Source organism: Nerophis ophidion, linkage group LG06 (assembly GCF_033978795.1).
Source record: "Nerophis ophidion isolate RoL-2023_Sa linkage group LG06, RoL_Noph_v1.0, whole genome shotgun sequence".
Lineage (NCBI taxonomy): Eukaryota > Metazoa > Chordata > Actinopteri > Syngnathiformes > Syngnathidae > Nerophis > Nerophis ophidion.
This window is the reverse complement of record NC_084616.1, coordinates 48,183,804-48,208,689: the sequence shown is the minus strand read 5'-3', so window position 1 is coordinate 48,208,689 and position 24,886 is coordinate 48,183,804. Positions and strand designations below refer to the sequence as shown.

General features: G+C 44.3%; 2 protein-coding genes across 5 annotated transcripts in view; both read left to right on the top strand.

Annotated features, from left to right (window-relative positions):
- Positions 1-5,343, top strand: part of ocstamp (osteoclast stimulatory transmembrane protein) — a 40,186-nt gene extending 34,843 nt beyond the window's left edge. Inside the window, exon 3 of the mRNA XM_061904002.1 lies at positions 4,845-5,343. Within this exon, the coding sequence (XP_061759986.1) occupies positions 4,845-5,195 (351 nt within the window). The 3' untranslated portion in view covers positions 5,196-5,343. The remainder of the gene's footprint in view (positions 1-4,844) is intronic.
- A 906-nt stretch (positions 5,344-6,249) lies between these two features.
- On the top strand, positions 6,250-11,508 carry LOC133554818 (uncharacterized). 4 transcript variants are annotated; one of them, XM_061904000.1, is made up of 9 exons: positions 6,250-7,997; positions 8,234-8,349; positions 8,551-8,671; positions 8,768-8,859; positions 8,974-9,051; positions 9,212-9,435; positions 9,577-9,797; positions 10,080-10,239; positions 11,371-11,508. In XM_061904000.1, exons 1-7 carry the CDS (start codon positions 7,753-7,755, stop codon positions 9,634-9,636), a joined length of 936 nt encoding a protein of 311 aa, XP_061759984.1. In that variant the 5' UTR covers positions 6,250-7,752; the 3' UTR covers positions 9,637-9,797; positions 10,080-10,239; positions 11,371-11,508. The 4 variants fall into 4 exon arrangements, 3 of the variants coding, with proteins under 3 accessions (XP_061759984.1, XP_061759985.1, XP_061759983.1); XR_009807222.1 differs by having other exon boundaries at positions 8,757-8,859; positions 9,577-10,239; XM_061904001.1 differs by lacking the exon at positions 9,212-9,435.
- Positions 11,509-24,886: the final 13,378 nt, after the last annotated feature.

Here is a 24,886-nt window from a genome sequence, read left to right as displayed (position 1 = left end):
CTTGCAATGCCAGGCTCCTCCCCAGGCTCCTTTCCCCCCAGTGAGGGGACGTTCAAATTCCCAAGAGCCAGCTTCTGTAGCCGAGGATCGGACCGCCAAGGGCCCTGCCTTTGGCTTCTGCCCAGCTAACACTGCACCCAACCTCAAATCCCCCTCTCATGAGTGGTGAGCCCATTGGAGGGGGGACCCATGTTACCAGGCCCCATGGGGACAGGCGTAGCCACCAGGTGCTCGCCATCGAGCCCCACCTACAATACCATACCAACTTTATTTATAAAGCCCTTTAAAAACAACCAAAGTTGAAGAACAAAGGGCTGTACACCACAAATAAATAAAGGCAAAGGACGGACTAAAAAATTAACATTTAAAACAGAAGTAAAAAACACATTAAAATAGCAAATACAAATTACCCTAAGAACAATTTGTTAGATAAAAAGCAGTTAAAAAGTCAAAAACAGTTAAAAAAGTTAAAAACAGTTTAAAGTCTCATGCTGGGTTAAAAGCCAGTGAATAAAAATGGGTTTCAAGAAGGGTCTTAAAAATAGCCAAAGAAGGGGCCTGTCTCACATGGAGAGGGAGATCGTTCCAGAGTTTGGGACCCGCAACAGAGAATGCTCTATCCCCTCTGAGCTTGCGCTTTGATTTGGGTACCTCCAAGATCAGCTGATCAGCTGACCTGAGGGACCGGGTGGAGGCATAGAGGTGGAGCAGCTCAAAGAGGTAAAATGGGGCTAGACCATGTAAGGATTTAAAAACGAGTCAGATAATTTTAAAATTGACTCTAAAAGACACAGGCAGCCAGTGGAGGGAGGCTAAAACAGGAGTAATGTGCTCTCTTTTTGTTGTGTTTGTTTAAAAGTTGGGTAGCTGCATTTTGGGCCACCTGCAGACGTGAGAGAAAGGATTGATTAATACCAAAATACAAAGAGTTACAGTAATCCAGCCGAGATGCAATGAAGGCATGGATTACTGTCTTAAACTGTTGCCTAGAAAGAAGGTTTTTAACCTTGGCCAGCTGACGTAAATAAAAAAAGCTGGCTTTCACCACTGTGCCAATCTGACGGTCCAATTTAAAATCACTGTCAAAACGAAAGCCCACGTAGATGACCATGGGCTTAATTTGCAAAGTCAAAGGGCCAAAGTCAACAGGGGGGAGCTCACAGGTACCACTTGGTCCAAACACTATCACTTCTGTCTTCTTTTCATTGAAATATAAGAAGTTTATCGCCCTCCAGGCCTTGATATCTTCAAGGCAAGCAAGTAGTGGCTGCATTGAAGAGGCATGATTTCTCTTTAACGGAAAATAAATGTGTGTGTCATCGGCATAACAATGAAAACAAATATCATGCTTTCTTAAGATTGAGCCCAGAGGAAGTAAATACATAGAAAAGAGCAGTGGTCCTATAATTGAGCCTTGTGGGACCCCACATGTCAATGGAGCAACAGAGGATTCAAAACCAACAACATTTACAGAGAAAGTCATTGTGAAAGACTCCTCTTGAGCCGGCCTGAATGAATGTGAAGGACCCCAGTTGTCAGGTGATAAACAATTTTTAATTTCTGCTCTTTCGTGCAAATGTCCTTTGTGGCTCGTGCTCCGTCTCGCTCCCCTCTGCCGTCAGCCCCCTTTCATGGTCTCCGACGCTGCTGATAAAAAGACAGGTGATTAGACAACTCGTTCCAGCTGAGAAATCTCCTAACCTGTCGTTGCTTCACAGCCGGCTCCTGCCTCATGCCCTGTCCACAGGGGACATGTGACCACGGCCCTTCCACATGCCTCCACCGCCAGTTTCAGGCCGGGCAGCTGTCTGGCCGCGTCCACTGCCCCTCCCCTCGCGTAGAGGGGCGAGAGAGGAAGTCGGCCACGGCCATCTGCGTACCCGGCCGGTGGAACACCCAGAAGTTGTAGGGTTGCAACGCAAGGTACCACCGGGTGATCCGTGCGTTGGCATCCTTCATGCGGTGGAGCCACTGGAACGGTTTGTGGTTCGAGCAGAGACTGAAGGCGCGCCCCAACAAGTAGTACCGGAGGGCCCTGACTGCCCACCAGATGGCGAGGCACACCCTCCCCACCGTACTGTACCTCGCCTCCCGGTTCAAGAGTTTTCGACTGATGTACAGGATGGGACAGCACCGCCCCCAGTCCCTGCCCTGACGCGTCCGCCTGCAGACAAAAAGGGTGGGTGAAGACAGGAATGCGCAGTACCGGCTCCACGCAGAGTGCTGATTTTACCAGTTCTGGCGCACCCTTTCGGGTGAGGTCAGTCAGTGGGCTGGTCAGGTCTGCGAACCGGGGAATAAATCTTCGGTAGTACCCTACCATACCCAAAAACTGCCTCACCTCCTTTTTTGTCTTTGGGGGTGGACAGGCCGCGAACGTCGCTGTTTTGTCGACCTGCGGTCGCACCTACCCCCCCCCCAAGTGTCACCCCAGATACTGTACCTCACTCCGGTCAACCGCGCACTTCGCCGGGTCGGCGGTGAGCCCCGCCGGCCTCAAGGACTCGAGCACCGCTCCCACCCGCCGCAGGTGATCTTCCCAGCTGCTACTCTGGATGATAACATCATCCAGGTAGGCAGCCACGTATGCAGCGGGGGTCGCAGCACCCAGTCCATGAGGCGCTGGAATGAGGCGGGCACACCGAACAAACCAAACGGGAGTGTCACGAACTGGTATAAACATTCCGAAATGGAGATGGCCGTTTTTTCCCAGGACTCTGGTGATGAAGGAATCTGTTAGTAGCCCTTGGTTAAATCCAGTGTGGTAAAAAAACGAGCAGTGCCTAACCGATCTAGGAGCTCGTCGACCCGAAACATTGGGTACGCGTCAAAACGTGACACCTCATTCACCTTGCGGTAATCCACACAGAAGCGCACAGACCCATCTTTCTTCCCTACTAGAACAATGGGGCTACACCCCTAACTCCGGCATGGTTTTTAATTCTTCCCGAACTACTTTGCGGTTGTGCTCGGGGAGCCTGTATGGCTGAGACCGCACCGTAATCCCCGGGCTGGTCTCAATATGATGTCGGATGAGATCCGTGCGCCCGGGCCGCGAGGAGGTGTCTTTATTTGAGGATTATTTTTTCAATTGCCGGTGTGATAAACAGGTAGAATGTAGAGACAATGTCATGGGCATGAGAAACGGCATATCTTGTGGGTCCTGGGGTCATCTTTATGATGTTTTATTCTGCATGCCTGCCTTAATGGTCATATGCTGCTGAGGACCATATTATTTTGCCATTTTTTGAAAGGAAAGTCTCTCTTTCAGCTTCAGGGTTTTCTTCTTCTTCTGAAGATGATTCATCATGCGCTGGGTTGTATTCCTCCCCATCTTCTTCTTCTGATACATCCTCCACTTCCTCTTCTGAATCAGAGTAGTCTTGCTGGATATCTGAAAAAATCAGATTTATTTGACACACCTCAAATAAAGTCATTTCAAAGCTGGCGAAAAATGACGAAGGAAAGCATTACTTACATTTATTGTCATTTTTATAAAGTGTCGCCGTTCCTCCTCCACGGCCCGAGGTACGAGGAGAGTTAAAATAGCAACAGTTTGCCGGCAGAAGTTCGGAGAAAACACTGGACTCACCGGCACCGAGCCACGTCTCCGTTATACGCATGAAGTCAAGACAGCGTGAATTAAAAAAATCTCTGAGTGGGAACGTTTTATTCGCCACTGATCTGGGGTTTACCAGACCAATTCTGGCAGGAGATGAGACCGGCGTCGCAGCACACCGGGTATCCTGGCACAGCAACTTTAAATTTGAAGGATTCACCCCACGTTGGCGGCACCGAGCTGTACAGGTGCGGGTGCGGCAAGTGCAGGGTCTCTCATCGGGGCCAATAACCGGTACAGGGTAACCCAATGAATCCACGGACGGCCAGAAAGCAACAAGGGAACCGCTTAATCCATTTCTAGCCTAGGCAGCGCTGGAAGAGCACGCCAACAGTACTCTCTGCTTTACCTGCTAGCCATTATAGGTGCCGCGGCGACACTTCCGCGGAAAGCTCAGGCCTGGAAACCGGAAGTGGTGAGCTGGTATACCTGACAGCAACGGGGGTTCTTCATTTGGACCACCAAAATCAAAAGAAAAAATATTTTTGATTGCTGGTCGAAAAACCAACAATTCTTGGCGATCATACACCAGCAGAGACTCGAACTGTTTGGTGCAGCAGGGCAAAATGAACAAAAACTGAAAGCAGACAGAGCAGTTGATGGCCAGCCACACACGACGGCGCCATCTTGAAAAAGATGGGCCTGGCTCCAGAGGAGGGGCCCCAACGACCCGATTGAAATCTGAATACTTGTATTTTTCATCTTCATCAGAGGTCTTTGTGCTGCGCTGTGTCAAGTCCCCCACCTAAGACCTGTTTGTCTTGGGAGATCCTACCAGGGGTAATGGAAGCTCCCGGACAACATAGGTCCTTAGGATCATTGGGACATGCGAACTCCTCTACCACGATAAGGTGGCAGCTCAGAGAGGAGTGCTAAATAGACAATATGTGTTTGCTTTTGTTTTTTCTGGCAGTTCATATATGTTGACACACGCATAGTCCATTGTTTGTCTTTGCGGCGCAATCGCCTTCTTTTTCACAGCCATTTGTGCCTTACTGTGCCAATTTCATAAGTGCAGATGCAAAACCGCAGTCGCAAAACAGTTTTAGCCTAAATAAATCACATTGCAAGTGCTAAATGATTAAATGTTCACATCTTCCTCCCACTCTTGTGGGTGTTCCAATATTCCGCATTTATTCTCCATATTCATTAATATTATTGATTATTGATTACACATTATTGTTGCTGTTAATGGTTTCACTGCTCTTCTTTAAACATCTGACAGGTACAGTGGTTTCCTCCTGCATTTTGCATCATCCCACAATCCTGCATCACGCGGCAGCTGACTGACTTTCATCAAGAGTACAAGTGGAACTTCAGCCCCGAACAGTCGCTGTGTGACGCCACAACCTCGGTACCCAGCGCAGGCGTGACCACGCTGCTCGGGTGTCTGTGGCTGATGAGCTACATGCTGGTGTTTGTCGAGGTGTATGCCCTGAGGTTACGCAGGAACATTTCTGCATCTTTTTATAAAAAACAAGAAGAGAGGAGAGTGACTTACTGTATTGCAAAAGTACAAGAAAAGCAGGATATAAAGAAGCAGGAGAATGTTTCTGTTGAGGTTGTCTGCACATGAAACTCACAGGGAAGATCATTAGCAAGGCAGGCAGAAGTAGCATTAGTAGTGATATGTATTTACCCCCTTTTTTCTTCTTTTGTTTCGTCAAACTGTGACAATGTGCCAACACCACGACCCACAATGATACATAAACGTTTGACAAACACTTTGTATTTGCATTCCGCCATTCATGATATGCTAGACTTTATTTTTCTGGATGTACAGTCCCACACAGCAGGAGACTCCTATATGGATCCGGCTTCAAGTCGCCCAACCCGCGTTACTGTCACATTTGTTTTGGCTCCGCCTAGAGAATCCGCGCCGCCTCTGAAAATTGGTATGGTCAGACAGCGGATCCGGAGCTGACCCGTGTCTGATCCGCCTACGCGGAGGGGGCGGAGGGGCAGAGGGGCAGAAGTGGACACGCCTAGGAGCGTGAACTAGCTAGGTCAAGCTACGCGCATGATTGAGCCAAGATCGATCATTTCTGGATCTTTTTTTGCTGAAACACGAAGTAAGTATAGATTTATTGATTTATTGCTACGTTCACTCGGCCTTTGTGTTTCTATCATCACTTATGTATGATTGTAATGACGTTGTTTGATAGGACTAGCAGTAAAACTTTATATTCTGTAAAAAAAAAAGGCTATTTTATTTAAAATGGAATAGGAATTTCGGCAGAATATGTTATGGTAGTTAAGTAAAGTTTTTATCAAATGTGTCTTGATGCGACGCTCGGAGCTGGTAAATCACGTTTTTTATGTCTCTCGATCCTTTTATTTTTCTATAAACTTTTTAGTTGCCGCTCTTAAAGTATTCTATAAGAATGCACACTGTCTTGTGGCTTGTTGATAAGCATGCGGGTTAAATTCCCGGATTATGGTTGTTAAATTGTTGTAAAAAATTGACTTTTACTCTAAATGCTGCCGCTAGCATTAAGCTAATTAGCTTAATGCTAGCGGCCGCATTTAGTCCACGTGGATTAGCTTAGTTATCTTAATGCTAGCGGCAGCACTTAACAAAAAAGTCCAGTTTTAACAACAATTTAACAGCCATAATCCGGGAATTTAACCCGCATGATTATCAACAAGTCACAAGACAGTGTGCATTCTCAATTCCTGTGTGGAAGTGTAGGGGAACACATAAAAGTAACAAAGGCAATGTATCAACTACAGAAAAAAGCTGCAAGGCTTATTCATAAAGTAGATTACTTACAAGACACTAACATATTATTTATTAATTCTGGTCTATTGAAACTTCTGGAGCTAGTAAAGCTACAGACATTGTGTGTCCTGTTCAAGGCTAAAGGTAAAACATTACCAGCAAATTTACAAAAAATGTTTGTCATCACTTCTGAGAGTACAGAGCATAGAAGAAAAGGTCATTTCAAACAGCAATATTCAAGGACAACTTTAAAACAAATGTGTACATCTGTGGTGGGAGTGAAATTGTGGAATTCTCTTTACAATGAGATAAAAGATTGTAGAAATATATTCCAATTGAAAAAAATATATAAAGATAGAACAATAAGATCATATGGACAGCCATAAGTGATTACATTTTGCTTTTTATTTATTATTTCACTTATTTTTTTGTCTGGTTTTGTATTTGCTTTGTATCATTCCGTGAGGTGTATATTATTATTATTATTTCCTCTGTTTGGTTTATAATTTATGAAGTTTTGCACTTGTTGTGTTTCCTTTGTGTTTTTTAATTGTTTCATTACATTTGGATGTATTTATTGGTTTAAATTATATCCATGACGTAAGACTATGTATTATGTCAAAGAGGGCAGGAAACTATAAGATATTTCTTCATCCTGCTCCTTCTCAGGCATTGTTGTGTGAATTTAAAGTTGTATAATTGAGGTATAATTGTCTATCGATCAAAGATGCCCATCAATGAAGGAGGTAAATAAAAATGAAATGAAAATGAAAGGAAAGTTATTACTGTGTTTCCTGGTCTTGTGACTTTGCGCACGGGCCAAAAACTCTGCTGCGTGTCTGTGTGGACATCTTGTGTGCCGCTGTGGTATTATTATGAGTGTGTATTATTTATTTCTTTATTCTTTAGTGGAGAAAGATCCTGTTGACTGTGGACTGTGTGTGACGTGTTGTTTGTTTCCATTAAAAAAAAGGTATGTCTGTTATGAGTTTTTTGGCATAGTTAATTGTAGAAAAAAAATATAAAATGAGTTGATGTGAGTGGGAAAAATGAGGTATTTTGCTGCACATAGTAAGGATCCTTTTTCTTGATATACATTTTTGTTATTTGCTGATGAATATATTTTATATACTGTTCTTTATTTAATTAATTAGAGACTATGTTATGCTTTATTTACCTTTTATTATTATTATTATTATTATTCCTTCCACACGTAAGCATAAATGATTGAGTTGAGAGCACTGACGCTCGGATGTGGAGAGAGATCTTGTTTACTGTGGACTGTGTGTGAGATGCCCTGTTTTTGTTTCCATTCAAAAAAAAAGAAAAGGTGAAAAAATCCTGCACATCAACTCCTGTGTGTGCATCACTATAAAAGACACAACGCAGAACAGTGACTGTTACATATGTAATGTATTTTGCAAAGTGTCTATCTGCAATCTTTATAATTAAAATGAATGAATTAGAAATTTGTCATTTTAATCACTGTTTATGTCGGTTCAGACAACTAATGTATTTTGGGCCTGTTCATAATTTCTTATGCTACTGTATGGAACTTGGTCCCATCTTCTATTTTGTGTGTTTTGCAGCATCATCTATTGCCTGGATTGCCTGGATTTTTGCCTACAATGGCTCCTGCTGCGTTTGCTTAATCAAGTAAGATACTTTCTGGTTTGTTAAAATGTAATGTTGCTTACACATTTTTCTAGCAGCTCTTGGCCTATTCATGGGGCCGAATCAAGAAGTGCACCCACAATTTAACGTTGCCCTATATCTTGTCTAGTTTGTAGCAATGAAATTACCAACACCACCATTTAACAATGTATTTATTTAAATATAACATTAGAAACAATGATCAATGATGAACTTTACTGTATTTTCTTGTCTTTTAGCACAAACATGAATACAAAGACTGTGCCTGTCTCTTTATCAACTTTAAGACGAAGGACACGTGTGGACGTTCAAAAAGGCTGGCCAAGATATGACGTTTCTGTTGTCCGAACTTGTGGTATGCAAATTCAGAAATTTCGTGTTTAAAAATAACGTTATAGTTTGTTCTCTTTCTGCTTGGAATAACCTATTCTGTCTATGTTCTGACCAGGTCTCTTGTAAGAGAGAGACCTGAGACATCATCATCTTTAATAATAATATCATGTTCCGCTCTAAAGCTAATTTGAAACTCATGTTCATTTTAACATATTCAATTTAGACAACTACAAAGACGCATTAAAAATAATGCAACAATATCGAAACGGCTGCAACACCTCAGACCTGCAATCTGAGGCAGAGAATGAGGTTGAGCTGCCAGAAAAAACGAACAGGAAGCCAGTGTAAGTGTGTTCTGTCTTGTTTTTGTATTATATGTATATTTGGCCATTTTGGTTTTGCAATAATCCTAATGATATAATGATATAGTTACCCAACAGCCATCGTCTCGGGGACTCGGATGATAGCGAGGAAGACCCGGGAAATGGTGACCTCGCATCTCTGGGGTTGGCAAGCCAATTGCACTGGCAGAGTAAGGAGTAATCTCTTAACATCGAAAAAACGAAACCACCACATTAATATTAAAGATATGGTTAACATTCTTAGTGCTAAAGATATTCCCCTCTCCTTGTATCCTTTCTCCCAGCTCCACCGTCTCGCCGAGTGCCAGCAAGAGTCATTAGAACTCGTCAACTCAACTCTTCAACTGGAGATAACTTTCTAGGTAAAGACTGATCTCCGAAATAATATTGAATACAGTGGGCCCCATCTATATTAACACATCAGTGGCCACTTGGTTTCAAATTAGTTGCATTTGATCTCGGAATTCCTCATACCGCAAAAAAAAAATCACAAACCATTTAATACCAACTTATCTTCCTTAGCACCTCACCATGGGGAAGGGCGTATTCATATGACTTCACCAGCACCTGCATTAAACATGCAGAGAGTTACACAAAGTAGGGACTGGGAACGACAGTCCCTCCTCAACTCCCTCCAGCCCCTGCACCAGCCCTCAACATGTGGCAGACAGAGGAGCCTGGATCCAGACTGGCCTACAGGCCAACATGGCGAGGGGGAAGAATGGCCGACAACATTTCCCGCTCTGGTAAACAATAACTGACTAATACCGAATAGTCAATCTGTGCCACAGATTTTGGAAAAAATTCAGATTTAAAACCAATCACATATTTTCTTCAAATTTTGTCAATAACTTTTGTCATTAACTAACACTGCTGTTTGTCAACAGCGGCTGAGGTCCAGATCCTTAGCCTGCTGGAAACTATTAAACACACCCAAGACCAGCTGATGGCGAAGGTCAACTTCTTAACCAGCAGGTTGACCATTGCCCCGGGGCCAAAAGTGGAAATGCCAGCCAATATCCAGTTTCCACTGGAACAGTTGGAAGCAGTGGAGGCATTTGACGCATTATTGAATGAACCTTCAAATGGCCCAGCTCGACAAAGAGTGGTGAGGTTTCTTACTTAATATGAATGGTGCCATTAGGTTTATTGATTGTCCATGATTATGCAAATATTCTATTGAATCAGCCCTGACAACCAGGCAGGTCCTGAACCGCCTTTTCCCAGTGGTAAGATTATGTCAGTGAGCCACAATCTGCCTGGTTTGACATCGTGTGTAAAGGTAGCATTACATTTCTGGACGCTTTCAACAAGAAAAAATACATTTTAAATGCAACTTAAACTTAAACATGTTTACCTGTTTGTGTAAAGCGATGTCTATGCCTTTTAGATTTCTTCTTTGGCCACCATATGAGGCCAGGATGTGAAGCAGGTGACCTGGAACATCCTGGGCAGGATCTTCACAGATGACGTTTCACATCAAATCAATTGGAAAGGTGTCAACATCAAAAAGGCCTTTAGCAGGATTGTAACTATGACCTTGCTTTTCAGTAAGTATATAATTCAAAGTAATATTACATACGTTCAAAGTCAATAGTGGGGGCAGCCTTAAAAATCGTAGCAACCATCATACCTGTAGCTGCTCCCAAACTTATTCTCTTGGTCGGATTAACGTAACGCTTCAACTGATGTTCGTCGACTTTCTTTATTGCGTTTCTTCGCATGTTCAACACCGTCAAACACCTTAAAAAACTGAAATAAAGTAATACAAAATCCCATGAGGTAGTGAAAACATTTCTATTAACTATCTGAATAACGATAACAAAAATCCTACCTTTCTGACAACATGCACTTTGCTGTGAGACTCCCTCCTTTTGATTCCTTTTTTCGATGGCACCGTAAACGGCATTGAAAATGGCTGCGATTCTCTCCGCCTCTAATTGAGTAGTTAATTGGAATTGTTCACGTTGCCTCGTGCGCTGCAGCTGGCTACCTAACGTGATACGTTCGGAGTTGAAAAACAGTGTCCGACTTCTGAGCCGACGTCAGTGTCGCCACCATATCACGTGACCCATAACATCGCGGGAGCAAGTTTTCAGGAGGCGTTCCTTGTCTATGGTTCCTTTGTAGTGTGAGACAGCGCCGTCTGCAACTGCAACCGGCTCGCCAACGCCCCTTCACAGCGGAATGGTTCCTATTGGTTATAAGTTCAGTGACGTATGTTTCGGTCCGCACTCAACTATTTATATGATGTGAGGTCTTGTTAATAGGCCTACATGAATACAAACATAGAATGATAGTACAAATATAAGAAAACAATGTCAATTTCCCAGAGTTGGCTTATGGATATTTATTTATGCCCCCGCCGCCGTCATCCAACAGAGCCAAACAAACATGAAAAAAACACACAGATTTATCCACATACAGTACTCTGATCAAGGGACCAAATAACGATATTGTTTGAACATTTTGGATGTCTTGCATACCTATACCCCTATCACAAATTCAGTTCACGCACCTCTTATTTTAACCACATCCTGTAACTTTAAGTCATGTTTCTTTTTCAAATGTAATCTCCTTAATACCTATCTTATATTTTGTATTGTGTAAGCATATTTGACTTTGGATGCTTCATACCATAAGCATTAACGTATCTGTCTTGTAATCTTGTTTGATTACAGGTACAGTAAGAAAAAATGTGACAAGGTCAGCCACAGACGCTGAGGTCACCAAACACGCAATCAGGTGGTTCAACCTGGCGGCGGATCAGGCAGCGTGGAGACGAGTCCCGCCTCCACCTCCACAGACAGAGGAACAGAAATATGTATCAATAAAAAACCTTTTATTGAACTTCTTGTCATTCACCAGTTATTCATTTTCTGATATGTGAGCTGTGCATGGAGCAGCATTTATTTTAAATTGTAGCCTAATAGATTAAATATTTATATATGTATATTATATATTTACTTTATAGAGTGAATTGACGATTTTCTGTTTCTGCCTATTAGTAATGGACCCAAGTGGTGGAATATTAAAATCCAATAAAAATTGTTGCTTAAAACCAATATAAATATTAAGAACCCCATGTAGTGAGAGCAGCTGTCCAAAATAAGGAAAGATGATTATACTGGGTCACAATTTATTAAAATAAAAATTAAACCCAGTCACGTTGTTGACACTAAAATACCAAATGTGTTGGGCGAGGGTACAATCACAACAGGTCTGTGGATGTTGGCTCTGCCCACTTCCACAGCGTCCTCCTGCACACAAAATTAAAAAGAGAGGCAGGCCACGGGGATAAAATCAACTTAAACCACAGAGACGCTATCCGGGCTGACGTCACACGCAAAGCAGGGTTTCCCCAGCCTTTGCTGTAGTTCCGCGTCAACGTATTGGGTACGCCCACTCTCCTCGCCAGTCTCCGGTGTTGTGCCGAATTATGCACCCCCGCCGTAAAATGCACCCCCTGTCGGGAGCGCGCTTACATCACTCGGTTGCGTCACCCGTCTCGAAAAGTAGCTAAACTCGGCTAAAATCGCCTCTTTCGGCATAAAAATGTACATAACAAGGTGAATAATCCAAGTTGTCTTTACTTTGGATATATTAATGGATGGATTAATTGTGATTCTTTAATGATTTCGCCGCCATTGCCTTTAATGATTTCGTCGTCATTCAATCGCCTCTTTCGGCAGAAAAATGTACATAACAAGGTGAATAATCCAAGTTGTGTTTACTTTGGATATATTAATGGATGGATTAATTGTGATTCTTCAATGATTTCGCCGTCATTGCCTTTAATGATTTCGTCGTCATTCAGGTGGGTACATCGCCTCTTTCGGCATAAAAAAGTACAAAACAAGGTGAAATAATCCAAGTTGTGTTTACTTCGGATTTATTAATGGATGGATTAATTGTGAGCCTTTAATGATTTCGCCACCATTCAGATAAGGCGAAAACAATAACCATTTAATATAGGAATATTTGCTGTCCCGAAAATGTATTGAAGTATTGTATTAAAGAATATATACACCAAAGTAAGCCTCTATATGTACTTTTTTAGAGACATCAAGGAGAACGAATGTTTGCTGCCTCACTCGACGTGATCCAATACATGTATTTTAAAAATATGACATTTTCTTTAACTGTAAGAAGCTCATGGGTGGATGGATGAATACATTAATAAATGCATGCATCTGATACCTATGGTTGTTTTGATTTTAAGAATTTTCAAACTGAACATTCACAAATAACTTTACCAAAAGTACCCGAAATACCAGAGATGGAGTTATGGTGGAGGTGCATTTTCAGTGAAGAGTTGATTCCAGCTGCCTGAACATCTATCTATCTCTGGCTAGGATGGTCGTAGAGACATGAAACTCACCCTAGTAACTCATCCTTACCCCCTCTGTATACCGTGAAAACCATGTGATGATTGGACCCCCACAGGCGGAGTTAGGGGGGGTGCATTTTCAGGCAGGACCAATAGCCCACCTGCCGGAAAATGCACCCCCTAGCTATCTCTGGCTAGGATGGTCGTAGAGACATGAAACTCACCCTGGTGACTCATCCTTACCCCATCTGTATACCGTGAAAACCATGTGATGATTGGACCTCCACAGGCAGCACCAACAGCCCACCTGTCGGAAAATGCATCCCCTATCTATCTCTGGCTAGGATGGTCGTAGAGACATGAAACTCACCCTAGTAACTCATCCTTACCCCCTCTGTATACCGTGAAAACCATGTGATGATTGGACCTCCACAGGCGGAGTTAGGGGGGGGTGCATTTTCAGGCAGCACCAATAGCCCACCTGCCGGAAAATGCATCCCCTAGCTATCTCTGGCTAGGATGGTCGTAGAGACATGCAACTCACGCTAGTAACTCATCCTTACCCCATCTGTATACTGTGAAAACCATGTGATGATTGGACCTCCACAGGCGGAGTTAGGGGGGGGTGCATTTTCAGGCAGCACCAATAGCCCACCTATATATATTACCAAATATATATATATAGTATATTACCAAATATATATATATATATATAGTATATTACATATATATAGTATATTACCAAATATATATATATATATATATATATATATAAAGTATATTACCAAATAAACGCCTCTTCCTAATAATAGCCCATGTATAGCGATACACCACAACTGACTGGAAGTGGGGGAAAAGCTGGGAAAGTAGGCCAAAGTCCTCAAAGTTTTAAAAAATCAATCACACAAGTCCCGCAGCTGGCCACCTGAGTCAAGGGATGCCCAGCATGTCCATAGCGCACACCGCAAAGTCACACTGGAAGTGGGGGGGAAAGTAGGCAAAAGTCCTCAAAATGTTCAAAAATCTTACCTGGGATGGATTTCCACAAGTCCCCCATGTCCCAAAAATTCAAAAAATGAATAAAAATCCAGGGGCCGGATTTTGGATGCCGGCGGGCCGCTTTCGGCCCGCGTGCCCTAGTTTGGAGAACAATTTCAAAAATAGTCCCCAGGCGGGTATTGTTTTCCTTGGAGTTTATAGAGACTAAATCCAGCAAAAAATTGGCATTATAAACAAAGGGAGAGAGTTTAGAGGGGAAAAACATGCATTTTCCAGCAGGTGGGCTGTTGGTGCTGCCTGAAAATGCACCCCCCCCCCTAACTCCGCCTGTGGGGGTCCAATCATCACATGGTTTTCACAGTATGCAGGGGGGGTAAGGATGAGTTACTAGGGTGAGTTTCATGTCTCTACGACCATCCTAGCCAGAGATAGCTAGGGGGTGCATTTCCCGGCAGGTGGGCTGTTGGTGCTGCCTGAAAATGCACCCCCCCCCTAACTCCGCCTGTGGGGGTCCAATCATCACATGGTTTTTACAGTATGCAGGGGGGTAAGGATGAGTTACTAGGGTGAGTTTCATGTCTCTACGACCATCCTAGCCAGAGATAGCTAGGGGGTGCATTTCCCGGCAGGTGGGCTGTTGGTGCTGCCTGAAAATGCACCCCCCCCCTAACTCCGCCTGTGGAGGTCCAATCATCACATGGTTTTCACAGTATGCAGAGGGGGTAAGGATGAGTCACCGAGTTTCATGTCTCTACGAGCAACCTAGCCAGAGATAGATAGGGGATGCATTTTCCGGCAGGTGGGCTGTTGGTGCTGCCTGTGGAGGTCCAATCATCACATGGTTTTCACAGTATGCAGGGGGGGTAAGGATGAGTTACTAGGGTGAGTTTCATGTCTCTACGACCATCCTAGCCAGAGATAGCTAGGGGGTGCATTTCCAGGCAGGTGGGCTGTTGGTGCTGCCTGAAAATGCACCCCCCCCTAACTCCGCCTGTGGAGGTCCAATCATCACATGGTTTTCACAGTATGCAGAAGGGGTAAGGATGAGTCACCAGGGTGAGTTTCATGTCTCTACGAGCAACTTAGCCAGAGATAGATAGGGGATGCATTTTCCGGGAGGTGGGCTGTTGGTGCTGCCTGTGGAGGTCCAATCATCACATGGTTTTCACGGTATACAGAGGGGGTAAGGATGAGTTACTAGGGTGAGTTTCATGTCTCTACGACCACCCTAGCCAGAGATAGATGGATAAATGTTCAGGCAGCTGGAATCAACTCTTCACTGAAAATGCACCCCCACCATAACTCCATCTCTGGTATTTCGGGTACTTTTGGTAAAGTTATTTGTGAATGTTCGGTTTGAAAATTCTTAAAATCAAAACAACGATAGGTATCAGATGCATTCATTTATTAATGTATTCATCCATCCACCCATGAGCTTCTTACAGTTAAAGAAAATGTCATATTTTTAAAATACATGTATTGGATCACGTCGAGTGAAGCAGCAAAATATTCGTTCTCCTTGATGTCTCTAAAAAAGTACATATAGAGGCTTACCTTGGTGTATATATTCTTTAATACAATACTTCAATACATTTTCGGGACAGCAAATATTCCTATATTAAATGGTTATTGTTTTCGCCTTATCTGAATGGTGGCGAAATCATTAAAGGCTCACAATTAATCCATCCATTAATAAATCCAAAGTAAACACAACTTGGATTATTCACCTTGTTATGTACATTTTTCTGCCGAAAGAGGCGATTGAATGACGACGAAATCATTAAAGGCAATGGCGGCGAAATCATTAAAGAATCACAATTAATCCAACCATTAATATATCCAAAGTAAAGATAACTTGGATTATTCACCTTGTTATGTACATTTTTATGCCGAAAGAGGCGATTTTAGCCGAGTTTAGCTACTTTTCGAGACGGGCGACGCAACCGAGTGACGTAAGCGCGCTCCCGCCAGGGGGTGCATTTTACGGCGGGGGTGCATAATTCGGCACAACACCGGCGGCAGGCTAAACTACGCTAGGCTACGGAGAGCAGTGGATCCGCATCGGAGCCCGGATAAGAACGGGAGATGACAGATCAAATATTCTCCATCGCGCCTCCTGGCTGCTTCAACTTCGAGGAGCCCAGCTCGTGGCCGCAATGGTTGAGACGGTTCGAGAGGTTCAGGATGGCTTCAGGATTGAGCGGAAAAGAGGACAGCTATCAGGTCAACTCTCTACTGTATGTGATGGGTGAAAAAAGTGACGACATTCTCACTACGTTACCACTAAGCGACCAACAGAAGACAGTCTATGCTGACGTGACAAAAGCATTTGATGAACATTTTGTGGGTAAGCACAATGTCATTTATGAGCGTGCAAAGTTTAATAGCAGACCGCAACAACAAGGTGAGTCTGCAGAGAACTTTATCACAGATGTGCATAAGCTGGCAGAACACTGCAAATTTGGTGCTTTAAAGGAGGAAACGATAAGAGACCGCATAGTGGTCGGGATAAGAGACTCCAGGCTGTCAGAGAGACTTCAGTTAGACCCAGACATGACGCTGGCAAAAACAATAACCCAGGTCAGACAGCAGGAAGAAATAAAGAAACAACAGCAACTGCTACGAGGGGGACACACATAAATTAAAGGTGCTAATGTGGATGCCATAAACACAAACAGAGGGAAAGCACAATATAGACAAGCTCCCCCACGCAGACCAGAGCAGTCTACGTTCAAGCCAAGCACTGTAAACAAGACATACTATAATGAGAAATGTACAAGGTGCGGTAAAGCGCCACAACACCCCTGGAAACTGTGCCCAGCCAAAGAGGCCGAGTGTCGAAAATGCAAAAAAAAAAAAAGGGACATTTCGCTGCGGTCTGCAGATCATCTCAAAGAGTGGAAGCTATAGTGGACAGTAACACAGAAGAAGACATAGCTTTCATGGGGACAGTTCAATCAATCAATCAATGTTTACTTATATAGCCCTAAATCACTAGTGTCTCAAAGGGCTGCACAAACCACTACGACATTCTCGGTAGGCCCACATAAGGGCAAGGAAAACTCACACCCAGTGGGACATCGGTGACAATAATGACCCAGTGGGACGTCGGTGACAATGATGACTATGAGAACCTTGGAGAGGAGGAAAGCAATGGATGTCGAGCGGGTCTAACATGATACTGTGAAAGTTTGATCCATAATGGATCCAACACAGTCGCGAGAGTCCAGTCCAAAGCGGATCCAACACAGCAGCGAGAGTCCCGTTCACAGCGGAGCCAGCAGGAAACCATCCCAAGCGGAGGCGGATCAGCAGCGCAGAGGCGGATCAGCAGCGCAGAGATGTCCCCAGCCGATACACAGGCAAGCAGTACATGGCCACCGGATCGGACCGGACCCCCTCCACAAAGGAGAGTGGGACATAGAAGAAAAAGGAAAGAAACGGCAGATCAACTGGTCTAAAAAGGGAGTCTATTTAAAGGCTAGAGTATACAAATGAGTTTTAAGGTGAGACTTAAATGCTTCTACTGAGGTGGCATCTCGAACTGTTACCGGGAGGGCATTCCAGAGTACTGGAGCCCGAAATGAAAAAGCTCTATAGCCCGCAGACTTTTTTTGGGCTTTGGGAATCACTAATAAGCCGGAGTCCTTTGAACGCAGATTTCTTGCCGGGACATATGGTACAATACAATTGGCAAGATAGGATGGAGCTAGACCGTGTAGTATTTTATACGTAAGTAGTAAAACCTTAAAGTCACATCTTAAGTGCACAGGAAGCCAGTGCAGGTGAGCCAGTACAGGCGTAATGTGATCAAACTTTCTTGTTCTTGTCAAAAGTCTAGCAGCTGCATTTTGTACCAACTGTAATCTTTTAATGCTAGACATGGGGAGACCCGAAAATAATACGTTACAGTAATCGAGGCGAGACGTAACAAACGCATGGATAATGATCTCAGCGTCTTTAGTGGACAGAATGGAGCGAATTTTAGCGATATTACGGAGATGAAAGAAGGCCGTTTTAGTAACGCTTTTAATGTGTGCCTCAAAGGAGAGAGTTGGTTCGAAGATAATACCCAGATTCTTTACCGTGTCGCCTTGTTTAATTGTTTGGTTGCCAAATGTTAGAGTTGTATTATTAAATAGAGTTCGGTGTCTAGCAGGACCGATAATCAGCATTTCCGTTTTTTTGGCGTTGAGTTGCAAAAAGTTTGCGGACATCCATTGTTTAATTTCATTAAGACACGCCTCCAGCTGACTACAGTCCGGTGTGTTGGTCAGCTTTAGGGGCATGTAGAGTTGGGTGTCATCAGCATAACAGTGAAAGCTAACACCGTATTTGCGTATGATGTCACCTAGCGGCAGCATGTAGATGCTGAAGAATGCAGGGCCAAGGACCGAACCCTGGGGAACTCCACACGTTACCTTAACGTAGTCCGAGGTCACATTGTTATGGGAGACACACTGCATCCTATCGGTAAGATAAGAGTTAAACCAAGACAGGGCTAAGTCGGACATACCAATTCGTGTTTTGATACGTTCAAATAAAATATTATGATCGACTGTATCGAAAGCAGCGCTAAGATCGAGGAGCAGCAACATAGATGACGCATCAGTTATCACAGAAGGAATTGAAGAGCAATGGTTAAAAGAAATCAGCCTCAATGGAAATAAGGTAACATTTAAACTGGACTCAGGAGCCTCAGTTACAGCTATTCCATCCGCTATGTACTTGAGAGCACGTGATGGCAGGCTGAAGACACCACCTAAGAAGATTAAAGGTCCAGATAACTGTCCATTGAAGGTTTTGGGCATCATGAAAGCACACATTAAAACAGAAAAAAGAGAAATAAGGCAGGATGTATATGTGGTGACAAACTTGGTGATGCCACTAATGGGACTTCCTGCTTTAATAAAGCTGAACCTGGTTCTACAGGTAGCTTCAGTACAGGAAGAGAAACAAGAAGCGAGCCATAAATACAGAGCTATGTTCCCAAAAGTTTTTTTAGGGCTTGGAAAGCTACAGAAGAATGAAGCAGTTCCTTATGCTCTCTCGGCCCCGCGCAGAGTTCCATTACCTATGAAAGAACAAGTTAAAGAAGAGTTAGACAGGATGGAAGCAATGGGGGTCATAAGAAAAATTGAGGAGCCAACTGAATGATGTGCGGGGATGGTAGTGGTCACCAAGCCAAATAAGAAACCTCGTATTTGTGTGGACCTCACCCGACTTAACGACAGCGTGTGCAGAGAGAGACACATACTGCCTGCAGTTGATGAGACACTGGCACAGCTTGAGGGGGCAAGAGTATTTTCGAAATTAGATGCAACATCTGGTTTCTGGCAAGTTCCTCTACATGAAGAATCACAGCCTTTAACAACTTTTATTACCCCCTTCGGAAGATATTGCTTTCAGAGGCTCCCTTTCGGCATCTCTTCCGCGCCTGAGCATTTTCAGCTGAGAATCTCACAAATAATCGCAGGAGCAAAGGGCGCTCTGTGCCATGCAGATGACATCTTAGTCTATGGAAAAGACAAAAAAGAGCACGATGAAAGGCTGCAGGAAGTACTGAAAAGGTGTGAAAAAGCGGGCCTCACCCTCAATGAAAAATGTGAATTTTCAGTGGAAAAAGTGAAATTCCTTGGACACAACATAAGCGCATCAGGAATCGAGGCTGATCCAGACAAAATCAGTGCCATTAAAAACATGCCAGAACCTCGCAATGTGGAGGAAGTCCGCCGGTTCATGGGAATGGTGAATTATGTTGGCAAGTTCTCACCTAGTCTACCAGCTCTCACAAAACCCCTACGTGACCTGTTAAAAAGTGACAGCACATGGACCTGGGACGCACAACAGAAAACAGCCTTTGAAAAAATTAAAACAGAGCTGAGTTCTCCTCCAGTCCTGGCACAATACAGTCCTAAGAAAGAAACATTAGTATCTGCAGATGCGTCGTCATATGGACTTGGGGCGGTCCTCCTGCAGCAGCAGACAGATGGTAGATGGAGACCTGTTGTGTACATATCACGGAGCCTGACGCCCACAGAGATCCAATACGCGCAAAGAGAAAAAGAAGCACTAGCGGCAACATGGGCCTGTGAGCGACTCAGCTCATATCTGCTAGGCTTGGAATTCACAGTGAGAACCGATCACAAACCTTTAATCTCGCTGCTTGGCTCTCGGTCTTTGGATGATCTTCCTCCAAGAATTCTTAGATTTAGGCTAAGACTGTTGAGGTTTAACTACAAAATCATACATGTCCCAGGAAAACCACTCGTCACTGCTGACACTCTCTCAAGAGCTCCCCTGGGAATGGAGGCCAGAGAGGCCAATAGTAGCTTGCAGAAAGAATGCTGTGCATACATTGATCACATTCTACACTATCTCCCTGCCACTCATAGTAAGCTAGCGTGCATCAGAGAAGCTCAAAGCACAGACAGTGTTTGCAGGCAGCTGAAAACATTGACGGAAAAAGGCTGGCCCTCTCACAGGAGAAGCGTTCCTGAGCATCTTCTGCCATTCTGGTCGGAGAGGAACGATATCAACATGGCAGAGGGCTTGCTTCATGCAGGGATTCTGATCCCTGCATGCATGCAACAGGAAATGATGGAAAGGTTGCATGAAGGCCATCAGGGCGTGACTAAGTGTGTGGCAAGGGCACAAGGATCCCTATGGTGGCCAGGGATAACAAGACAGATTAAAGAGATGGTGGAAAGGTGTGAAATCTGTTGCCAATATTCACAGACAAAGACAGAACCGTTAATGACCACGCCCCTACCAGCACGACCATGGGAAAAAGTGGCGGCTGATATCTTTCAGTGGAAGAATGGACATTATATCGTGGTGGTGGACTACTACTCCCGATACATTGAAGTAGCAAACCTCCCGACCCTGACAACATCTACAACTGTGGAGCGACTCAAGGTAATCTTTGCGAGATTTGGAGTGCCTGAAATCTTGGTGACTGACAACGGGCCACAGTTTTCATCCACAGACTTTGCCACTTTTGCCCAGGACGACGGTTTCAACCACACGACCAGCAGCCCTCGCTATCCCCAGAGCAACGGAGAAGCAGAGAGAGCTGTCCGTACGGTCAAACAGCTGCTCAACAAAAGTCCAGACCCTCAGAAAGCTCGTTTGGCTTACAGAGCTACACCACTGGCTCACGGGCTGAGCCCAGAGCAGCTGTTGATGGGGAGGAGGATAAGATCAACAGTTCCTACCGCTCCTCAAGCATTGAAACCAGCCTGGCCAAACTTCAGAGCTTTCAGGAAAAAAGACAAAGAACTAAAAGAGATGCAGAGAGACTCATTCAACCTGAGACACAGGACTAAGGACTTACCAGTTCTGGTTCCAGGACAGAGAGTGTGGATTAAAACAGCGCAGACAACAGCTACTGTCCAGGGACCGGCTTCAACACCAAGGTCGTACAATGTGGAAACGGACCAAGGGAGCTTAAAACGAAACAGGGCTCACCTGACAGTGCTCCCAGAAAGTGGTTTATCCTGCCCAGATGAGTCAGAGACTGTCCAAAGGCAGAAGGATGCAGGTGAAACAGTGACCAGGTCGGGAAGAGTTTCCCGTCCTCCAGATAGACTGGATTTATGAACATGCTTGTTCTGCCCCAGTTATTAAGATTACTCTATTTAGTGTATGTTTATTGCTAAGTCATTTCAATTGGTTCTGCTAAGTGAGCTGTACCTATAAGAAACGCGTAGGTAGGTCACGTGTTTAGACTCCAGAAACATTTCAAACTGGTGTGCACAACTCCACTTCACTCCTCGTGTTTCTCAGCAAACAACTATTACACCTTATGCTGTTCGTGGCATCGTTGGTATGTACCTATCTTTAATGTTTATAGTACACAATGAATCATACTTAGCTGTGAAATGTGTGTGTTTAACGATGTTAGACGATATCTGATTTCATCACTTGTTCACGTCAGCTAACTTTCATTTGTTGTCATCTGCCTCCATCTAGTGGACGTTTGTTGTACTGTTACTTAAGACAATTTACCGGTAAACAGCAGAATGCTCATTTGTCACTTGTATTTAATAATTATAACCATACATACAGTAAAGTGTGACAAAGTTAAACTTAGATTTAATTCAAATGGAATACTTGATAGTTTGTGGTCTGTGATATGACATTATTAAGTTCATTTAATTCAGGCATTTACATGTACAATGTTTGTGTCCTACAGTTTCACCCTTTCAATTGTCAATAAACCTGGCCTCCATCAGTCAACCTGGTGTTCAGAGTTTTGATGAGCGGAAGGTGTTGAACTTACTGCTTTCGTGTACAAGTGTGCTTAAGGAAGGCAGGATAGTGAAACAACGGCTTCATCGCATAAGGTAACACAGTTACACGCTGAGCATACATCATGGATTCAAAGGAGCCGTCGCTGAAGTCTAGATCCTACACATCAGGCTCCACAAAATCATCTGCAGGGAATGCTGCAGCTTTAGCCCGTGCCAACGCAGAGGCAGCAAAAGCACGACTGAACTTTGCAGAAAAAGACATGATCCTAGCAATGGAAAAAGCCCAATTAGAAGCACGAATGATGAAACTGTCCCTCGAAAGAGATGCAGCTGTAGCTGAAGCGGAGGCTGAGGTCCTAGAAGCAGCGCTCAGCATAGATGGCAGTGTGCGAAGTAGCAGGAAGTTCCCACTTCAACAGATTCCCTGTGACCCTCTAGAGCGGACCAGAGAATATGTCACTGATCAGTCAAAAGAACATTCGTCTGTAGCATTAGAAGAATACGCTCAGGATGGTGCTCGTGAGCGAGGCACACAATCCAACGCCCCTCTTCACCCCTTCATTCAGGACAGTGTTGGTCAGCTACACACACATTCAACCCCGGCACTGCATCCACATCCTCATTTTCCATCTCAAAATGAAAGCAGCCATCTATGTTTAGACCCAGCACCAAGTAACTATCACCATACTCTCCAGTCCATAGCAGTAGAGAGGCCAGCTGCTTCCAACATCACACCAACAGCAGCAAGTAGAGTAACTGTAAATCAGCCACAACCCTCTATGACCACGCCTCTACCCTTCAAGAATACTCAAGGTTATCATAACCAACAGGGATCAAGTAAAAATGGTTTTCAGTATCCAGACACATCCAATAACACTCCTCATAATGCTCATCATGACAGATCAGATATGAATGATGTTATCAGATATTTTGCTCGACGCGAACTGGTTACTACATGTATGACCCAATTCAACGATCAGCCGGAGAGTTACAGTGCTTGGCAACAATCCTTTCAAAACGCAGTAAAAGGACTTCATCTAACATGCAGCGAGGAAATGGATTTGCTGGTCAAGTGGCTTGGGAAAGAGTCAGGAGAACATGCAAAACGTATTCGAGCTGTCAACGCTAGCCAACCTCAAAGAGGACTTCAGATGATATGGGACAGACTGGACGCATGCTACGGAGCCCCTGAAGTAGTCGAAGAGGCACTTTTCCAACGCATCAGCAACTTCCCCAAAATCACCTACAAGGACTATGCAAAACTTCATGAGCTCAGTGACCTTCTTATGGAACTGCAGGCGGCCAAGACAGATGGAACTCTTCCCGGCCTTCACTACCTCGACACAGCCAGAGGAATAAGTCCTCTTGTCCAGAAGTTGCCCTCTAGTCTGCAAGAGAAATGGCTGTCTGTTGGGTCCAATTACAAAGAACACTTTCGAGTCTCATTCCCTCCTTTTGAAGTATTTGTGGACTTTATTTTCCATCAGGCTAAAATCAGAAATGATCCTAGTTTCAATGTTACTGTTCAAGCTGACTTTGCAAAGACAGACAAGACCTTTAGAACAACCAAACCAAGAGAAATATCAGTCCACAAGATGGAAGTCTCTCCTACAGAACACAGTGCTGAAGCTGAGAACCCCGAACGTCTGTGCCCAATTCATAAAAAACCCCACCTTCTGAGGAAATGTCGAGCTTTCCGAGATAAACCCATAGAAGAAAGGAAAGAATTCCTCAGAGAACACAAGATATGCTTTAAATGTTGCACGTCTTCAAAACACATGGCTAGAGACTGCAAGTATACAGCCACATGCACTGAATGTGGGAGTGACAAACATAACTCTGCTCTCCATCCAGGACCAGCACCACAGACAGAGGAGCCATACCCCTCTTCAAAGCATGGCGGGGAGCCAACATTTTCAGAAGTTGCCAGCAGCTGCACTACAGTCTGTGGTGGTGATCAAAGTGACAGATCATGCTCTAAAATCTGTTTGGTTAGAATCTACCCCGTCAACCGTCAAGAAAAGGCAATAAAGGTCTACGCTATCATTGACGAACACAGCAACAGATCCTTAGCCCGGTCTGAGTTCTTCGACACCTTCAAAGTCCAAGGATCCCCCTCTCCATACTCTCTCCGAACCTGTTCGGGAGTAACAGAAACCATGGGGAGAAGAGCTACAGGTTACCAGATCGAATCCATGGACGGGAAAGTCAGTCTTCCTCTACCAAGTCTGGTTGAATGCAACGACATCCCTAACAACAGGTCAGAGATCCCAACTCCCAATGCTGCATCTAATCACCCCCACCTGAAGTCTATTGCTCAATTCATCCCAGAGCTCGAACAGAGAACACCCATTCTGCTTCTCCTAGGCCGAGACATTATCGCAGCTCACAAAGTTCGCAAACAGTTGAACGGCCCTCGAGATGCTCCTTATGCACAGAAACTCGACCTGGGGTGGGTGATAGTTGGTAATGTCTGCTTGGGAGGTGTGCACAAGCCAGACAGTGTAAATGCCTTCTATACCCAGGCAACAGAACGGAAACGCCCCTCCATCTTTCAACCATGCCCAAACATCCTGCAGGTGAAAGAGAGGTGCAGTCAGTTTCAGTACAAAG